The sequence below is a fragment of the Halichoerus grypus genome, chromosome 3 (genome assembly GCF_964656455.1).
Source record: "Halichoerus grypus chromosome 3, mHalGry1.hap1.1, whole genome shotgun sequence".
Classification (NCBI taxonomy): Eukaryota; Metazoa; Chordata; class Mammalia; order Carnivora; family Phocidae; genus Halichoerus; species Halichoerus grypus.
In genome coordinates, this window is record NC_135714.1 from 7,888 (window position 1) to 27,853 (window position 19,966).

The 19,966-nt window shown below is 47.5% G+C and overlaps 1 protein-coding gene across 6 annotated transcripts in view; it reads left to right on the forward strand.

Annotated features, from left to right (window-relative positions):
- Positions 1–220: 220 nt before the first annotated feature.
- PIGG (phosphatidylinositol glycan anchor biosynthesis class G (EMM blood group)) overlaps positions 221–19,966 on the forward strand; it is a 46,522-nt gene continuing 26,776 nt past the window's right edge. For 2 of the 6 annotated variants that reach the window (XR_013446218.1, XM_078068268.1), the window contains exons 1-6: positions 222–548; positions 1,409–1,614; positions 7,642–7,851; positions 9,119–9,307; positions 10,398–10,539; positions 19,686–19,898. Coding sequence is in view for 5 of the 6 variants with exons in the window: in XM_078068268.1 (XP_077924394.1) it covers positions 395–548; positions 1,409–1,614; positions 7,642–7,851; positions 9,119–9,307; positions 10,398–10,539; positions 19,686–19,898 (1,114 nt within the window). In the remaining variant the exon portion in view is untranslated. Of the gene's footprint in view, positions 549–1,408; positions 1,615–7,641; positions 7,852–9,118; positions 9,308–10,397; positions 10,540–19,685; positions 19,899–19,966 lie in introns of all 6 variants that reach the window. The other 4 variants (XM_036094293.2, XM_078068265.1, XM_078068267.1 and 1 more) reach the window with 3 other exon arrangements.

Sequence of the window (19,966 nt, forward strand, 5' to 3'; positions counted from 1 at the left end):
AGGACTCTGAGGGCGACGGCACCCGACTCAGCAGGCTGATGCGACACAGGAGAAAGCTTCTAGCAGGAGGCATGGCACACAGTAGGTTCAGCCACCGCCACAGACCCAACAGGTCCGACTGGAACGCGGGGGCGGGGCCTCGCGGGCCGGAGGGAATTCGCCACGGCACGCGCCGGAAGTACTCCCCAGGGATGCGGGGACTGTGGGGACTCCCAGCACCCGCAAGCGCCCTCCCTTTTGCGTATTTCCGGCGCGACGGCGGACGTGGTGACACCCTGAGCCGGCGCTGTTGTGGGGACCCGTTCACGCTTGTTCAGGAGCAGCTCCCGAAAGCAGCCCGGGCCGGGAGAGGCGGGGTCAGGGAATCGGGACCCTGGCCCAGCGGGGGGGCACGATGCGGCTGGGTTCCGGGACCTTTGCCGCCTGCTGTGTGGTGATCGAGGTGCTCGGGGTCGCGCTCTTCCTTCGGGGATTCTTCCCGACTCCGGTTCGTTCTTCTTCCAGGACGGAGCACCAAGCAGAGCCCCCAGCGCCCGAACCCTCGGCTGGTACGGACCCCTCCCCGGCCGTGTCCGCTCCCTGGGCCCCACTTTCGCCAAAGGACCCTCCTTCGGAGCCTCGCCTCTCGGACTTCTCGAGGCCCTCGAGTGCTCTCCTCTTCTCTTCTGGTCCCCACTCCCAGGAGTCCTCTTTTTACCGCCCCAGCCTCTTTCTGTATCCCACAACTTTGTGGCAACCACCACTACCAGCCACACTTCGATCTCTTCCCTGGTCGCCGCAGAGAGAGCTCTCCACACCCAGGCTCCCGCCTCTCCCGACGTCTGCTCTTCCAGTCACACCCCCTCCCCCTTCCCCGGACAAGCCTTGCGTCACTCCCTTTTCCAGACACCCTTTTTGCTCAATAAGACACAACAGATAAGATTCCTGCTGACCCCCTCCACCGCGTTTTCTTCTGTGACATTCTTCCAAGACCCGCTTTTTCCCCCAGTAACCCTCACCTGCCCAGCAGTACACACTCGGTAAAGGCTCTCCCGTTTTTGACCGGGTCCACACAATACCAGCCACCGACCTTGCAGACACAGTTTATAGACGCTTGCCCATCCCCTACCTGCTGCACTGTGTTTGGAATCAAGCTCCCTAAATGTCAAATACCCAGGAATCTCACGAAAGGATTCCCCTTTCCCAGTACTCACCATGCAAAGGGCAATTCATGCTTAATACTGGGGCTCCTTGAGCTTCCTTGTCATCCCCGCACTGTCTACCATTAACAGGTCCTTTTCTTTGGGTTGGGAGAGGTAGATATGACAGCATATGTGCTGGAGAAGTAGGCCAGAAGTAGTTTATAAGGTGCTTGGGTGCTAAATACAGTTTAAAATTCAATTTCCTTTTTCCTCTCAAACATTTTCAGGAGCCAGTTCCAACTGGACCAAGCTCCCACCACCTCTATTCAGAAAAGTTGTTATTATGCTGATAGATGGCTTGAGAGATGATTTTGTGTTTGGGTCAAAGGGTGTGAAATTTATGCCCTACACAACTTACCTTGTGGAGAAAGGAGCATCTCACAGTTTTGTGGCTGAAGCAAAGCTGCCTACAGTTACTATGCCTCGAATCAAGGTAAACATTTTGACTGAATGTGTTGTAAGTCGTGGTTTGGCTTTCTGGGAGGTTCGAAGGGGCTCTCTGTACTCTTACTTGGAGTCCCAATTTTAACTTGGTGGAAATTAGTTTAGTGCTGTCCATCTGGCTAGGGCAATAAAATGCTGATGAAGCCTCACAAGATAGGATAGAACTGAGACCCATGATTTGTGTCTCTGGTCAAGTAGCCCAAAGTTCACACTTGATGGAAAGCATAAAGTATTTAGAGCCCAGATCATTCAGGTCGGCCTAATCCAAAAGATAGTGTCCTCCTTGCTAACCTGGTCTCTTCTTTAATCATCAGTGGGTCCCTTACATTCCAGAAAGGAGCCTTTAGGGTTAATCTAGTTCAGTCTCTTGACTTTATAGACAAGAAACAAATTCAGATAAGTTAGATGACTTGTCCCCAACTGTGTGGTGTAAATAATAACCAAACCTGCATGATCTGGCCTCAATAGTTATCACTGTTTCTACTGTATAACTCACTTTGAGGTGTTCAGCCTAGTGAGTGTGGCTTTGAAGTGCATAGTGCTTTACTCATGAACTATGAGTGGGGGAAAAAAAAAAAGAGTAAGGCTGTATTGATTGGCTCAAGAACTATTTATTAAGCAACTACTATGTGTCAGTACTGTAATGGGTATGCAGTTGGGGCCAAATAGTATCTGCCTTCATGGAGCTTTTAGTCACTTATGAGATACATAGCCATTAAGCAAATGAGCGGCAAATTAATTTGTAGTTTTAAAGTGTGATTAATGCATGATGATGGGGAAGAGCAGGATGTGATGCTCATTACTGGGTGCGATGGGAGGGGGCTCAATTTAGCTTGAGGGTCAGAAAAGCCTGCCTGAGGAAATTATACTAGAGTTTAAACTGGAAGGATGAGTAAAGGGGAAGAGGCAAAAAGGGACAGAGGAGCTTCAAAGTTTGTGAATATGTTGCTGGCATGGTAAAATCGTCTCTGGTTGAGCCTTACATCTATGGCTGATTGTGTGACACCTTATTATTTGGTGAGAAGGAGCCACATCTTGATTCAGTATTTAGTAGGTACTCAGTAATTGTTTACTGGATGAATAAAACAGTCTGGGATTCAGAGGATTAATACTGCATCTTTCATTGACTTATTTTCTTGAGTTTCCCACTCTCTGCAACTTTTGGATGTCATGTGTCCTTCATTCAGCAGTATTTATTGAGCATCTTCTACGTATCACACACTGTTTTCAATAAGAGGGATTCAGTGAAGAACTAGACAGCAAGTGTCCTATCCTCATGGAGCTTAATTTCTAATTGAGGGGACAGAAAATATGTAAGTATGCAAATAATCAAGATAGTTTCGGAAAGTGGTAAGTGCTGTGGAAGGAATCAGGGAGGAGACTATGACAGTAATGAGGAACAGGGAGGAGTGGGGCACCTTTAGTCAAGAAGCTCAGGGATGGCCTCTCAAGAGTGCTCATTCTGCTGAGACCAGTCTTGTGAAAGCTAGAAGAAAGGCATCCAGGCTCCTCACCATCAGGAGCACTGATTGGTCTGTTCTAGCAAAGGTGTGGAAGGAACCCATTCCTCCTTCCTTCTGGTAAGGAGTCTGAGTAGGTTTATAAGAAAGCATGTAAATGGGTGTGCAGGCTCCAGGCTGTGTCCAGACCTGCATGTCGGCTGCTGTGCTCTGTCTCCAGCTTGTTTGTGTCCTTTCATGACACCAGTATTGTGCTTCATTTTGTTTATTTTGTTTTCAGGCCTTTGCAAGTTCTTGCTTCTCATTCCGCAGCAAGAGGGGAGCTAGAACAGGAAATACATGCTGGAGCTGGGGTTACACAGCTCTAGAATCTGGCGGGACTGGGTGGTGTTGGCTAGGATGTGCGTCCCTGCCCTGCCCCCGGCTCGGGAAGGGATGTGTTAATCCTGAGGTGTCGGTGCAGGTGTCACGAAACGCTGATCTTGACGCCTCAAGACTAGCAGCACTTTCGTAGCACTTCCTCGTGTTAACTGATTTGTGAACGCTTTTCCTTTCTTCAGGGGATGTATAGTAACAGCAAGGAGCAGGTACTGACCAACTGACTGCAGTGAGCACAGAGCACAGGCATTCTGTCATGTGCTGTCCCAACAGCCCCATGACCTAGGCTCCACGAGGCAGGCACTGCCGCCTTCTCCATTTTCCAGAGGAGGAAACAGGCTGGAAGTGGTAAAACCACACAGCTGGCATCAGAAATGGAACCTAGCCTGTGTGTGTCCGGTTCCAGAGCCTCTGTTGGTCACTGCTGAACAGGGTGACCAGGCCACATCCTCTTCCAGTAGTCTCTGCAGAGCCCTCCTTCAATCTCAGAAGGCAAGAAACCACTGTTCCCAAGGCCACAACAACCGCAGGACGACCTCCAAGGTGATGGCAGACTTGGGCTCTCACTTAGACTTCCTAGGGCTCCCAGCTGCCTGCATGCTTCCTGGGCTGAAGGGTACCAGGTAGTCCCCGCCCTCCTCGAAAATGTCAGTGGGAACACAGCCTAGTGTGAGAAGGAGGCAGGTACCTTATAAAAGCCCCTGGGAAAAGGATGGACAGATTAGACCACATGGAAACCAAAACCCTTCATATGGTAGAAGACACTATAAACCAAGTCAACTGACAAATGATAAACTGGAAAAATTATTTACAGTTGACATCACAAACAAGATGGTGAGCTCATGATGTGTAAAGAGAATCTGACCAAGGACAACAATCCAATGGCAAAGGATATAAAGAAATCCACAAAGGAAGACACTGAAATGGCGAGTAAACATACGAAAAGATTCTGTACTAGTAATCAGGGCAAGACGAACTAAAGCAATCTGTAAGCCCAGTTTTTGTCTATCACATTGTAAAAATGTAAAGGTTGATGATGACCTCTTCTTCATATGAAATGAGGTAGACAGGTACTCTCAACACTGAGCCAGCCCCTGCACTGCTGCCACCCTGGTCCAGTGGGCTATGGTCTCCAGCCAGGAATGTAAAAGTCTCCCAGCACCTCCTCGTACCCAGGCCCCGTCTTCAGACCCTGCACTAGTTTATATCTGCCTACTGACTCAGGCCTCAAGGCTGCATGGGCCTGTCCCTGTTTACCTCTTCATCCTCATCTGAGCTGCTTCCCTCTTCCTGTGTCATTCATCCACATAGATCACACATCCTGCAAGCATGCTGCCCTCTTTCAGCCTTGGGGCTTTCACAGTTTGCTGTGTTCCCCTGGAGAGTCCCACTGTACCTTCCTTCTCCTCCCCTAGACAACAGGTCAGCCTTCAGGTCTCAGCTCAAATGGCACTTGCGTTGCAAGCTTGTTAAAATTCATGTCCAATAAAATGGTCTTGGTCCAAATACTGGAGTACTTTGTAGCTGCTAAAAAAAAAAAAAAGAAAAGAAAAGAAAAGAGGTAGCTGTGTGTTTTCTGGGAAGAGAAGTTCAGAATATGTTATTGAAAAATAAAAGCAAGTTGCAGAATTGTTTATATAGTTTATTACCATTGTATATTTGTGATTATAACATACAGGAAAAATATGAAAGGGTACTTACCCAAAGTAACTGGTTAACTATAAGTAGTAAAATTTTGGGGTGAAAGAGGCTCACATTTAAAAAAAAATAATTTCATTGAGATAGAATTTTCATACAGTGAAGTGCAGACATTTTTATGTGTACAGTCTGGTGAGATTTAACAAATGTGGTATATCCATCAACCCCCCACCTCAACTCTGGATTCTGATCCTCCACCCCAGGAGTGGTGGTTCTTGCTATCATTTTGTTGGTTTGTCAGTGAGTTACTTGCCTAAACTCGTTCTGTAGAGTCTGTCTCCCCTGGAGTGCACAGTAACTGGTATCTGCTTATTTTTGTTTTTTAAATTCTGGTTTTTATTTTTAAGCTGGTCTTGCGAAAGGTCACCCCTGGGTGAGCATAGTTAGTGGGTAGCCAATGACTGGTGAGAGGTTGTGCTTAAACACCTAGGCCTTCCACCCTTTCCAGGGGTCTGTGTGTGGTTCGTACTCACTGTTCAGGCACCTAACACGCCTGCCCTGTCACTTTCTGTGTGAGTAGGGCCTCCTCTTCGGCTGGAAGGAGTGAGTTACTAGGCACGGTCTGATCTCTCCCGAGTGCACAGTCAGCCCCATGTGTGCACGCGGCTCTGTGGGCTCTTACAGAAATCTGGTATACCTGTCTCATTCCCAGACCCCATTTTTTTTTTTTTATTTTTTTTTTTTTTTAAGTAGGCTCCATGCCCAGCGTGGAGCCCAATGTGGGGCTTGAACTTACGACCCTGAGATCAAGACCTGAACTGAGATCAAGAGTCAGACACTTAACCAACTAAGCCACCCAGGTACCCCTAACCCAGATCCCTTTTTTTTTTTTAAAGATTTTATTTATTTATTTATTTGAGAGAAGGTGAGCGAGAGGGAGAGCACAAGCTGGGGGAGAGGCAGAGGGAGAGAGAGAAGCAGGCTCTCCACTGAGCAGGGAGCCCGACGATGTGGGGCTCAATCCCAGGACCCTGGGATCATGACCTGAGCTAAAGGCAGACGCTTAACCGACTGAGCCACCCAGGCACCCCTAACCCAGATCCCATTTTTTTTTAAGATTTTATTTATTTGAGAGTGAGCAAGAGAGAGCACAAGCTGGGGGAGAGGGAGAAGGAGAAGCAGACTCCCCACTGAGCAGGGCCTGACGATGCAGGGCTCGATCCCAGGACTCTGGGATCATGACCTGAGCTGAAGGCAGACGCTTAACCGACTGAACCACCCAGGTTCCCCCCAGATCCCATTTTTAAATGTTGGGCTTGTCTCTTACACAAACAGCATTGATGCCTTAGGCAGCTGTGATGTTGGCCTTCCTTGTTTTCAACACATCCCTGGCATGGGACTTCTCCGTGCAGCTCCAGGTCAGATGGACCCCTCCGGGTCCCCATGGCCACTATGTCACAGGGGGAGGGGGAGGGGGGCAGCCTCTGTTAAAACACCACAGATACTCACAGCTCTTACTGAGATTCAGTAGTTTGTCTTAGATAAGAACTTCTCAATTTGTTGTATATCCTTCGTAAGTTTTCAAAGTCTTGAAATGGTTGTTTTGGGCAGTTCTATCCCATTTTATCATTGCTCTTAGGGGAGAGGATTTGCCGAGCTCCTCTGACATTGCAGAAATCAGGTTAATTCCTATTTGCTATTTTTGCTGTTAAAGAGGACCTGGCGAAATTATGCCTATTGGCATGATACAGATTTCTGTTTATTTTCATTGCACAGGTCGGTCCCTGGATGCCAGTGTCATGGGTTGTTGGATAACTCTAGATCACAGGAGACACATGAACCATTACTATGGCCTCTTAGACTCTGTGCTAAAGCGAGGGAGGTTGTTGACAAAATTCTATGTCAGAAAGGTATGGGGATACGTCACACCCACCCTTTCCTCCCAGAAATTACGGTGCTGTGTCTGTGTGTGTGTGTGCATGCGGAGCAGGGGTGTCCCACCAGCATTCCTGGGCCAGTTTACTGTGAGAATTTCTAAGAGTTCTTGCTTAGAGACTGCTTTCCTTCCAGTGTGTGTGAGAGGCTGCTCGTTCACATGGCATGGACATTAGAATTGCTAGGTTGTGAGATGAGTACATGGAGTCTGCTCGTCACACAGAACAGATTTGAAGCTTAGGTGAGGACCTGATGGGAAGTGGAGTATACAGGTTTATGTTTTCAGTGCAAACCACACTTTGCCATTTTCTTCAGTTGCTATAACCTACAGCTTTTCTGTCCATCACGGTCGTCCAGCTGCCCACAGCCTCCACCTTCATCCTCTCATTGGCTGAAATACAGTCAAGTCTTTGAGATCAAGTTTGCTAGTTTGCCAGAATCTGTGTGCAGCTTTCCCCTCTGTCCTACCACTGACCCAGCTTCCAGTATTGGGGGTGTCCTAGTTTTATGCTCTCCTCTTTCATCCGTAATATGATCTTCGGTGCTCCTTCCCATGCTACGCTTTGGATTCCGTAGTCTAATTTCTTGAATGTTTCCTCCTGCAGGCGTTGATGACAGGGAGCCTCCCTGGCTTCATTGATGTTGTCAGGAACCTCAATTCCCCTGCACTGCTGGAAGACAATGTGATCACACAGGCAAAAGCAGCTGGGAAAAGAATTATCTTTTATGGAGATGAAACATGGGTGAAATTATTCCCAAGGCATTTTGTGGAATATGATGGAACAACCTCATTTTTTGTGTCAGATTATACAGAGGTCAGTTTTTTAAAATAAGAAAGCTTTGTCATACTAGATAGAGTCTGATACCCTGTCGGTGAGAGGCAACATTGTTTTGTATGTGGCTTTTATTAGTATACTGGGAGAGGTATGGAGAGATTGTAGACATTGTTCATTCACATAATCAATTACAACCCAGAGACATGAACCCTGATGGAGACGTGAGCAAAGTTCTCTTGGAACAGCTGAGCACCTGTTGATGGGGTATGGAGGATCAGGAAGGGCTTCCCAGCAAGGAGCCATTTAAGCTGTTTTGTTCCCAATGGACAGAATGGGGGTGGCAGCATCGGTACGAGGCAGAGCCTGAGGACTCCAGAGGATCCTTGAGGCTATTGGTTCTCCTGTTAGTGCAGCAGTGTCCCCAGTGGGGAGGTGGGAGGACAGATGGTGAGCTGGGTGGAGTCAGGTCCTGAGGGGCATTGCGCTGTGCTGGGAGTGCAGTCTCCAACAAGGAAAAAGGGTGTGATTAGACCTGTAGTTAGAAAATTGACCCTGGAAGCAGAGGGAGGCCACCCAGAGGCGCCGTGACCTCCTGTTAGTAGTAACAGGAGCAGAGACAAACCCACACCAGCTCAGTTTGCTGGGCCTGGTAGAGCGTTTGCAGTCTTGCTTACGTTAAAACCCTTTGCTAAAGCTGACCTCTGTACACGCAGCAGTTAATGTCCCGGAGTGAGTTTCCCCGTCCTCTGTCTTATCACTCAGGGACCCTTCCCTTTGCAGAGACTTTTCAGTGGGAGGGAGATGGGCCAGCTGAATGGTCAGGGCTGACCAGGCTCATGGCTCTGTCAGGGGCTGCTCGACCACTAGTTGCTCAGAGCTGTATCTCTTTCCTCCCAGAGCAGCCTTCACATAGGACACACTTAGATGCCTTCAACTTGACCCCACCGGTCACCTGAACATCTGCTTAGTGTTAGTTAATTCCCAGTAGGGGTCCCACAGAATGTTTTTGTCAGAACAACACTTCTCATTTAAGTTGCCTGTATGGTATCTGTACCTTAGAAACATGAGGACGGTATTAGTGACAGCTTAAACTAATGCTAATATTTGTTTACCTTTTTTATGACAGGTTTTTCTGTTTGTGTTTAGGGCTTTTTTTTGGCGGGGGGGGGGGGGCTGTCTTTTCAGATGAGTCCTGTTACCTAAAACAAACGCCTAGATTTTAAAAGGACTGTATCACTTTTCCTTGGAGAGTATAGATCAAGGGAAATAAAGGAAGCTATTCATACGTACTTTTCCCCCTTTACAGGTGGATGATAATGTTACGAGGCATTTGGATAAAGTATTAAAAAGAGGGGATTGGGATGTGTTAATCCTCCACTACCTGGGGCTGGACCACATTGGCCACGTCTCTGGGCCCAGCAGCCCTCTGATCGGCCACAAACTCCGGGAGATGGATAGCATCCTGATGAAGATCCACACCTCACTGCTGGCCGAGGTGAGGCTCACTGTGGTGCGCTGCGCGTCACCATGCCAGTGTCTCCTAGGAGATACCAAGTTTCTGAAGTGGACTTGAGACCTCTGTGAACGCCACGCCCCCCATCACTCAGCTCGCCCGTACGCACAGAGCGCAGGCCCAGCCTCGCAGCAGCTTTGACTGTGTCCCCCACTGACCCCTTCATCCCACTGCTAGTTCCTGAGTGCCCGTCCGGGCATCTGTAGAGCTTCTGCTGTAGCCAGGAAGGACAAATGAGGATAATCAACGAGTACGTAAGCATACTAGGAAAAGGGAACAGCAGCTGAGAGAGTTGTGATTTGAAACAGAATGGTGAGAGCAGCTGTCCTTCAGGACGTGTGACCTGGGAGCAGAGCCTTGAAGGGAAGGAGGGGCAGATGTGTCCTCTGTGAAGGTGCCTTCTAGGTGAAGAAGTAGCAAGAGCAAGGCAGAGCCTGCCCGGCACATCCAGGAGCAGCAGAGGCCCTTGGCTGGAGCCCCAGGCTGAGGGGCAATCCCACTTGACACATAAGGAGACAGGTGTGACAAGGCATGTGTCTAGGCTCTCATGGCTCAGCAGTGGCAAAGACAGAAACCAGGCCCAAATCCTCTGCCCTGAGAGGCCCTAAATATAACCCTCCTGTGCTCCATGACCTCATACGATTCTATTTGTTTTATTTATGATATTATTTGCCTTTCACCCTTTGATCTAGCTGTAAGCTCATAGGTTAAAAAAAAAAAAGTCTAACTCATTTATAAAGAGTTACTAATGGGGCGCCTGGGTGGCTCAGATGGTTAAGCATCTGCCTTCGGCTCAGGTCATGATCCCAGGGTCCTGGGATCGAGCCCCGCATCGGGCTCCCTGCTCAGCGGGGAGCCTGCTTCTCCCCCTCCCTCTGCTTCTCCCCCTCCCTCTGCTTCTCCCCCTGCTCGTGTTCTCTCTCTCTCTCTCTGTATCTCTGTGTCTCGAATGAATAAATAAAAATAAAAAAGTTACTATTTATAAAGGTTAAATCTAAAGTCATTTTCTCAACAAGATCATGTGTTCTCCTCAGTCTGAATGCAATTGAAATATTTTTCCTTTGCCTTATAGGAGAGAGAGACTCTTGTACCCAATTTGCTGGTTCTTTGTGGTGATCATGGCATGTCAGAAACAGGAGGTCACGGCGCCTCTTCCGTGGAGGAACTTAACACCGCCCTGATCTTAATCAGTTCTGCATTTGAAAGAAAACCTGGTGAGGATTTAGGAATGTTTACTATTTTAAAACTGTATTTTATGTATCTGTTTTCTGTAGACCAATTTTAATTTTAAAATCGTTTTTTGGAAGCTGTGTAAGTTTGAAATATCCTGAGCAATGTGAGGATGAAAATTAATGGGGCGAGGGGCAGCCAGGATTTGGAGTTTACATTTCTTGCCCCAATTTTTAAAGTACAAATATTCTTTTTAAGAATGTTGTTGTATGAATGTCACTGCCTGGGTATCTGGAACTATTGATAAAAATTACCAGTAGCTTCAAGACATCTGAACACATGTGAACTGAAGGAAAGAAACATTAAAAATTAAATTTTTTTTTTTAAGATTGTACTTACTTATTTGAGAGAGAGACAGAGAGAGAAAGAGAACACGAGCAGGGGAAAGGGGGAGTGGGAGAGGGACAAGCAGACTCCCCGCCGAGCAGGGAGCCCGATGTGGGACTCCATCCCAGGACCGCAGGATCACGACCTGAGCCAAAGGCAGATGCCCAACAGACTGAGCCACCCAGGTGCCCCAATAATTAAAATTTTTACAAACGGTCCATCTTTTGAAACTCTGCGGAGTCCTAGGATCAGTCAGCGCAGGACTAACTGAGGGCCTGTCTGTCGGCATTAAGACAGCCCAGCTCTCCACCCCAAGCACGGGCCGGCTTGCCTCACAGCCATGTGCCCTGTCTCCCTGTCAGCCTGTACTTCCTCGCCTCCTCACTTTGCAACACGCCCGCCTTCACTCGCCAGTTACTTCTGAGTTGGACACTCTCTGGCCCCCTCTCACATGACCCTTAAGTACCATTGGGCATTTCTGAACCCTAGTTCTGGTAGCTCCCATTTGTCTGGTTTTCTTCGCACCTCTCGCTTTGCTATCTAGTCTTTGCTAGCTTAGCTCCTGGTCCTTTCTGGACTGCCTCCTAGTTTCATTCTACATTCACTCCTAAGATGATCTCGTCCATTCCCATAGTTTTAAATGCCATGAATAGGCTCTGCACTTGTCCGATTTATCCCTCTAGCTGTCTCCTCTTTTTCGATCTCCAGACTGTCTTTTCAGCTGCCTGACGCCTCCACTTGAGCCTCCCAAAGGTAGAGCAGCTGTGACAGCTTCACGTCTAATCTGCCCTCTCGTAATGCCCTGCTAGCAAATGGCACCTTCATGTGATTCTTCCAGGTGGAAATGTGGACGTCCCACTTCACCCTCCTTCTCCCTTGCTCCCCACATTCCAGACCATCCCCAATCTGTACATAAAACCAGTAGCTGAACTTTGGATCAAGTAACAACCCTACGTGAGGCTTCTTTCTCACTTCGCAGCTTCATCCTGAACCATATTCACCATTACTCACTGTGTCCTGGCCTCTGCCCTTCACACAGGTCCTCCAGGTGACAAGCTCTTCCCCATGTGCCCAACTCCGTCATCGTCAGCCCCTCAGCCTGCTTGTCCATTCATCCCTGGTTTCAGCTGACATCACTGGCTCATCCGTGAAACTAAATTGCCCTCCCTCTGTTCGTCATTCACAGCAGTCCACGCTTACTGCCCTCCTTCTTCGCTTAGATTTTAATTACAGACTTATTTGTGTGATGCGTGTAACAGCCGCCTCCTCTCTGCACTTCAAGCTACAGTCAGGCGGCGCCAGATCTTTTTGGTCATTGGTACATGCCTGTCTCGGGCCTAAACATTGCCTGGTACGTGCCGGGTGCCAAAAAGGATTGTCGAATGAACGAATCTCCCACTTGAGCGAGGACTGGTTGAGGAAGAATCTCCGTTGATTTCTGTCGATCTTTTTGCCACACTTCCTCCTCTCAGACATCTCATCTCCTAAGATACGAGTCATTAGCTCTTGGGACCTGAGCCTTCCTATTCTAGGTGTCTTACTGAAGCCTGTCTTCCAGTGAGCGCACACACTGCCCACCAGAGCACCTGCCTTCTACACCTGGCTTTCCCACACTGTGTACCCAAAGCAGGGTCCCACGTGGCTCCCCTACCTGAGCGAGAGCCCCATGCCAGAAACGCCCTTTCCGCTCATCATCCAGAAGAGGTGTGCTACCTGCCGTGGGCCAGGCACTGTGCTGGGCACTGTGGGCAGCCTCCACCCTCAGGGAGCTTGTAATCTGGGGAGCAAAAGAGACAACTAAGCCGATGGTTTTTATTATAGGAATGTTAGGGTCGTTGTTGAACTAAAGTGCTGATGTTTCATCTCCAAGACGGGTACTTAAGAATGTCCTCCTTGGGAGGCCTGACTGTGTCTTCAGTGCCAGGAACGACCAGGGAGGCTGCAGGTGCAGGACACCTGACAGGGTGGTTCAGGTCACTGACCTCAGTGCCAACAGTGAGTTCCAAGTTTTTTGTCACTTGTTTACTCGTGTCAAGAATGGTTGTGTTCAGTTGTCTCGTTATGCTTATTTTATGAGCCAGGACGGCACTGCGAGTAGCTCGCTCAGAGTCAGTATTAATTTCAGGACAATATACCCCCACTTACCCCCCTACCCCTAGCTGCCAGCAACTGCTAATCTTTTCTCCATCTCTGTCGATTTGCCTCTTCTGGACATTTCCTGTAAATGGGCCCTGTGGCCTTGTGTGACTGGCTGCTTTCATTTGGCGTAATGTTTTCAAGGTTCATCCAGGTTGTAGTGGTGTCAGGACTTCATTCCTTTCTTTGGCTGGATTATGTTCCACGTGATGGATAGACCACATCAATGTATCCATTCATTAGCTGATAGACATATGGGTTGTTTCCACTTTTCAGCTGTTAGGAATAATGTTGCTGTGAACATTTAGGAAGTTTTTGTGTGGACAGTTTTTTTTTTTTTTTTAAGATTTATTTATTTTAAAGAGAGCCGAGAGTGTGTGTGCAAGCAGGGGAAGGGGCACAAGGAGAGGGAGACAAGCAGACTCCACGGTAAGCGGGGAGCCCGATGCAGGGCTTGATCCCAGGACCCTGAAATCATGACCTGAGCTGAAATCAAAAGTCGGACACTTAACTGACTGAGCCACCCAGGTGCCTCTGGACAGATGTTTTCATGTGGTGGTGTTTTCTTTCTCCAGTACAGTTTTGCCCCACCTACCTTCTCTGTGCTGTTATTCTCACATATGGTACATTTCTTTTTTTTTTTTTTAAGATTTTATTCATTTATTTGAGAGACAGAGAGCGAGCGAGCATGACTGAATGGTATCTGCTTCTCCCTCAAGAGAGATCACTGAGCAGGGAGCCCAGTGCAGGGCTCGATCCCAGGACCCCAGGATCATGACCTGAGGCAAAGGCAGATGCTTAAGCAACTGAGCCACCCAGGTGCCCCAAGTACAGAACATTTCTACTGTATATGTATATTTTATATAATGGCTTTTTAAATGTGTTCTTAGGCTGTTTTATAATTGTATAATTACTGATGCTCTTTGCTCGTTTTATGGATCAAAATTAACATCTAGAGTCACTTGTTTTCAGCCTGAAGAACCTCCTTTAGCATTTCTTACAGTGCAGGTTTGCTAGCATTAAATAGTTTCTTTTTTGTGGCTGTTCGTTTTTAATCTGGGATGTCTCTATTATGTCTTCATTTCTAAAAGATAGTTTTGCTGGGTAGAAGATCTGAGGTGACCGTTCTTCTCTCTTTCAATACTTTGGGTGCTCTGTCCCGCTGCCTTCTGGCTTGCCCGGCTTCTGATGAGACGTCCTCTCAGTCTGGCTGGGCTTTCCTTGTCTTGGCTGCCAGCACTTTCATTATATGTCCGTGTGTTTTGTGTGTATCCAACTGGGAGTTCACTGAGCCTCTTGGATGTGTAGATTAATGGTTTTCATCAAATTTGGGAGAGTTTCTGTTTTTTCAGATTGTGTAATTTTATCAATCTGCCTTTAAATTTGGTGATTCTTCTGCCAGTTCAGTGCAACTGTAGCGAATTTTTCATTTCGGTTACTGTATTTCTCATCTTCACAGTTTCCATTGATTATTTTCTTTATAATTTCTGTCTCTTTGTTGATGATCTCTATTTGATGACACATTGTCATCAGACCTTCCTTTACTTGTCTATGCATAGTTTCCTGTAGCTCTTTGAACGTATTTGCGGTGGCTGCTTGCAAGTCCGTCTGTTACCTCTAGGGGTCTGGGCCCTTTACTGGAAGGTTCTGTTGCTTTTTCTTCTGTCTGAGTCATACTTTTCCTATTGCTTTGCGTAATTGCTCATAGTGTTCGGTGAAAACTGACCATTTCAAATAATATATTGCAGCAACTCTGGATTCTGACCCCCAGCCCCCGCCCCCGGGGCCGTCGTCATAGTTGTTCCCTTGCGTATTTGCTGAGCAGCAGGGCTAGGCCACTTCGGTGCAGTCTCTCTCCCGCAGCACGGAGTCTGCTGTGGCTCTCTGCTGGCGCAGCCGCCCTGGGGTGACCGCGGTCTCACTGACGCCCTGTGCCTGTCTGTCTCTGTGATGGCTGTGCCAGGCTGATGCCTCTGCTGCCGTCACACCCAGCTTCAGGCTCCACTCATTGCCAGCCGATTGCCTTATTTTTGACAGCTTAGAATAAATGTGCTCCACAGTCTGATCTTGTGTTTGAGCCCCTTTGCAGGGTCATTTTCGAGGCCATTCTCCGAGGTGGTTCTGACCCTTCTCTCCTGGCGCTCTCTGTGAGCACCCAGCTGGCCTGTGGTTTAGCTTGTGGCTGTCATGAAGCTACCAGCCTCCTCTCTGCCGCCCACCTCCAAAATCTCCATTGTTCTCAAGAGCATTCCTAGGCTTGAATTCACCACCTGTTTCAGACAAAGTCAGTTCTTTTGTGGGGAGCTTTGCTCTGTTCTGCGGCCTGCCCTGGGCTAAATGAGCCACCGTTTCTAGTTATGGGCAGTGACAGTGGTCCCTTTCTCTTGGGGCCTCTGTGTAGTAGCCTCTGATCTTTTCCACTAGCCTCTTCTGGGGGCAGCCTCCACCCTGCAAGCAGACTGGGGTAGAAATTCTTTATGGGGCTGGGCAGAAAAAGAGAGTTCCCAGGCACTCAGCTGGGATTGAGCCTCTACACCACATAGCTGAGGAGGATGGGCAATGCTGGCAGCCTGTTCCTCCCCGGGAGAGCTCAGAGCCCTCACAGGGACCCAGGGGTGAGGGAGCCCCGTGTTCTTTGCTGTATCCTCTCAGAGCAGAGTGTGTCCCACGGAGCTACAGGGGGGAGGGAGGGAGTCGTGGTTCCTCAAATGCCTCACACTCCCCTGTTCTTACCAAGCTTTCAGAGATTTTCTTGAACAAAGATTTCTTCATTTGCTGTATGACCCTAGATGGTTTCCAGAGGCTATAAATCGTTGTGATGGTGGTGGTTTTTATAATTTTTGCCAGTTATGCTTGTTTTCCTGGCAAGCAGGCCCACAGAGCTACTCAAGCCACCCTTCCTGATAGGTCTTTGAAGGCTTATTTGTATCCTACAGATTCATGTAAATTTTTGTTGCTTATTCTAATAAAAATGAATCTTAAGGTGTTTATTATTCTGAAAAATAAGCAGTTTTGAATTGTATACCCTGTGATTTCAAGTACCCCCATCCTGCTACTATCCATCCCCAGAGTTCTGACCTCATGCCTCTGCTCTGCCTCCACACAGGGCAGAGCAGGTATATTTTATGGTCTTCCTCCTGCTAACAGGATGTAAGCTCCATGAAGGGAGGGACTTTGCCTGTTCGTTCATATTCTATCCCTCAAGCCCAGAATAGTGGCCTATAGTGGCTGTCTCATCAGTAATGTGTGAAAGGTGGCTTAGCTGGACAGAGCACATTGCCAGGGCCAGTGGAGAGGAGACAGGTGGGAGAAGACCTGGGTGCTGGATGGGGAGAATGATTTTCTGAAATGCTTTTCCTTCTTCTACAGGATAAAACCCGCTGGGTAATGTGGCCTCCCTTGTATTGGTATTACCGAATTACAGTTCTCAAAATATTGCTGGCAAGAGCTAGTCACACTAATCAGTAGAGCAAAATCAAGAGACCAAAAATAGACCCCAGTAGATCTGGGCATTTGGTGACGAATGTGGCATTTCATATTAGTGGAGAAAAGACAAGGCATTCTGGAAGTGATGTCAGGACCTTCTGGAAAAAAATCATGCTGGGAATCCACCTCATTCTTTGAACCTGTGTAAATCCCAGATCAAAACATTTAAATGTTTTTTTAAAGACTCCTTATTATGTAAATTTTCAGACATACAAAACTAGTCAAAACAGTGTAATAAACCCCCAAGCCCACCACCCAGTTTCAGTGGTTATGGGCCAGTTATGGCCAATCTTTTTATCTTTCTTTCTTTCTTTTTTTTTACGATTTTTATCTATTTATTGATTTGAGAGAGAGACAGAGTGTGAGAGGGAGAGCATGATACGAGTGAGGGGCAGAGGGAGAAGCAGACTCCCCGCTGAGTAGGACCAGGCTGATCCCAGGATTCCGACCTGAGCCAGAGGCAGACGCCCAACCGACTGAGCCGCCCAGGTGCCCTTGTTGTGGACATTCTTACATCTTCCGTCCTCTGGCTTGTTTTCCTCTCCTGTTTCACTTGGAAGCAGGTCTCTAGAAGTTATGTGCTTTTCTTACTTTCTTAATGTAGTCTTGATCCTGTTAGCACATTTAAAATACGCTATTAATTAATTCCTTGATTCATCAAATGGTCAGTGTTCAAATTTCCAGTGTCTGTCTCCCTTTTGAGTTGTTTGAGTTAAGATACCAATAAGATCCATGCACTGAGATTGGTTGATGTGTCTCTTTATGTCTCCTCTGTCTATAGGTCCCCACTCCATCCTCTTCTATTTTACCACAATTTATTTGTTGAAGAAACCTGGTTATTTGTCCTGGGGAGTCTTCCTCTGCACTGTCTGCTGTGATGTCCTCTGTGAATCCTCTCTGCCCAGGAGGCAGATTCAGATCCCTTTGGTTTGGTTGGTTTTCATAAGGCTGTTTCCAGCAGGATGCACACAGGATGCTTGCTGGACTGTGAAGCCAGGAGCCGTTGATGACCAACTAGTAATTCACTGGAGCTTGCAAACAGTGATACTTTAATTGTCTAATTCTTTTTTTCATTAACTGGACAGACTAATTCTGTAAGGAGCATCTTCCCCAATCTACTTTATTACCTAGCAGTACCATTTTTGTAACAGAGATAGGAGTAAAGATGAGTTATTCTTTCCACTTAATTTCCAGTTTCAAATCAGTGAATTAGTTCACTGTGAGTTCACTAGTGTGCTTCAACTATAACCAATTAGGGTTTTGTGTTGTTGGTGTTCAGTAGCATTGTAAACTCATGGATTTAAGCATAGTTTGTTTCAATTCAGTATAAATATTATTCTTTTTAATATTCAGATTGTCCCATCTTTGGCCAGTAGGAGCCTCTGATTCAGATTAGCTCCTGAGTCCTTCCAACTTGGAGGTCTCAAACACCTTCGTATCTCTGAGGGCTCTGTTGTTGCCAGGTCTGAAAAGTTGTTCCAGCCTCTCGTGCACAGTTCCTTGCCTAGACCTGGAATCAGCTGCTTTTCCAGGATTCCCTCGTTCCTTTCAGTGGAAAGGGATCTTTGAGGACCACCGTCTCAGAGCTAGCAGTACTCATGGGTATTTGCATAGTTATCATTTCTGGACAAAGCAAGGAAATCTTTTTAAGATAAAATTGGTCTTGAGCTTGTCTTATTACTTGCAATCCACATTCACTACTGTAAAATGAAATTCTTAGATCTTCCGTCTGTTCTCTCTTTCTCCCAACCTTAGAATCCTGGTTGTCTACAATAGCCTGGATATGAGTATCATATAATGACCCACAATAGTCTCAGTATAACACCAGCACCACCACCTTTATCAGTGCCAAAAGCAGTTTAAGGTGGGCTTTTTGCTTTGGGTTTTGTTTTGTTTCAGATCAAAGCTTAATCTTTGATTAATATAAGAAAATACTAGAAGAAAACAAATGATAATACTGGAGTAGAAGGTTCTTTCTTTTTTTTTTTTTAAAGATTTTATTTATTTATTTGACAGAGAGACACAGCGAGAGAGGGAACACAAGCAGTGGGAGTGGGAGAGGGAGAAGCAGGCTTCCCGCGGAGCGGGGAGCCCGATGCGGGGCTCGATCCCAGGACCCTGGGACCATGACCCGAGCCGAAGGCAGCCGCTTAACGACTGAGCCACCCAGGCGCCTCTAGAAGGTTCTTTCTAAGTATAACCCAGAAGCCATCAGTGGAGGGTTGGTCAAGAAAAGATTAATATATTTGACCAAATTAAAAAGAAAAATTCTATACAACCAAAAAGTACCATAATCAAAGTAAAACCTCTACAAACCCATACTAGAGTGTCTAAGGTACTCCCACCAAGCACCAGCTCCCCTGGGTAGACTTCCCTGGTGGCCCCCTCAGTTCCCCTCAGACCTATATTGTAGTTGCGCAGGGGGGAGGCGGGGGCGGCAGGGCGGGGGGATGCTGGGTGTTCTCTTTACAGATGAGAAAAGTCTAACAAAGTCGAGTTCTTGTCCAAGGCATCAGCTAGATAGTGGCAAAGCAGGAGTGTGAGCCCAGTGCCCTGCTGTGACACCCATTCTCCTTGCAAGGGTTAGTAGGGAGGCCAGCCATTGCTACAACTTGAAGCCCTTCAATTGCTGGGGCCATCAGTAGGCAGATGTCTTGTTTGTTGGAGTTGGTTATAGGACTCGGCCCAGCTGAATCCAGCCTCGTTCTACTCTCCCCAGTTAGAGGTGCCTTCTACTGCTCAAGAGCCGCTGAGATGCCTGTGTTCATTTCTCAGTGCTATGTAGACCTCTCTGAACCCACGGGGGTGGGGCCGCCAGAGATCCCACCGTCATCCTGGTTCAGGAGGTTGACTGTTGGCCTCACCAAAGCGACCATCCCTCAGCATCTGCAGAGCTCCCTTCTCTCTGCATGCCCAGCCCCGGCCCTGAAACTCAGGCCATATTGAGTTTCTTGTGCTGGTATCTCTCCCACATATTGTATGCTACTTTGAGGAAGGCCCCGTGCCCACACAGAATGAGTGCTTAGTAAGTTTGTTGACAGAAACACCAGTGAGGTGATTTCTTGATGAATGTACATGGAATGCTTTGAAGAGGTGCGCAATTCATCATAGCAGGTCAAGGGAAGGACCACCATCATACACATTTGAGAGCCTGTCACGTAAACCACTTTGTTTTCTCTAGGTGACATCAGACGTCCAAAGCATGTTCAACAGACTGACTTGGCTGCAACCCTAGCAATAGGGCTTGGTCTGCCGATCCCAGGGAACAGTGTCGGCAGCCTCCTGTTCCCTACCCTGGAAGGGAGACCGGTGAGAGAACAGCTGAGGTTTTTACATTTAAATGCAGTGCAGCTCAGCAAATTGTTGCAAGAGAACGTGCCGTCATACACAAAAGGTAACTCAGTTAATAGACTATTTCCACTGCACCTGGTGTTTTCCTGTGTTCGTCTCAGTCTTTGACTG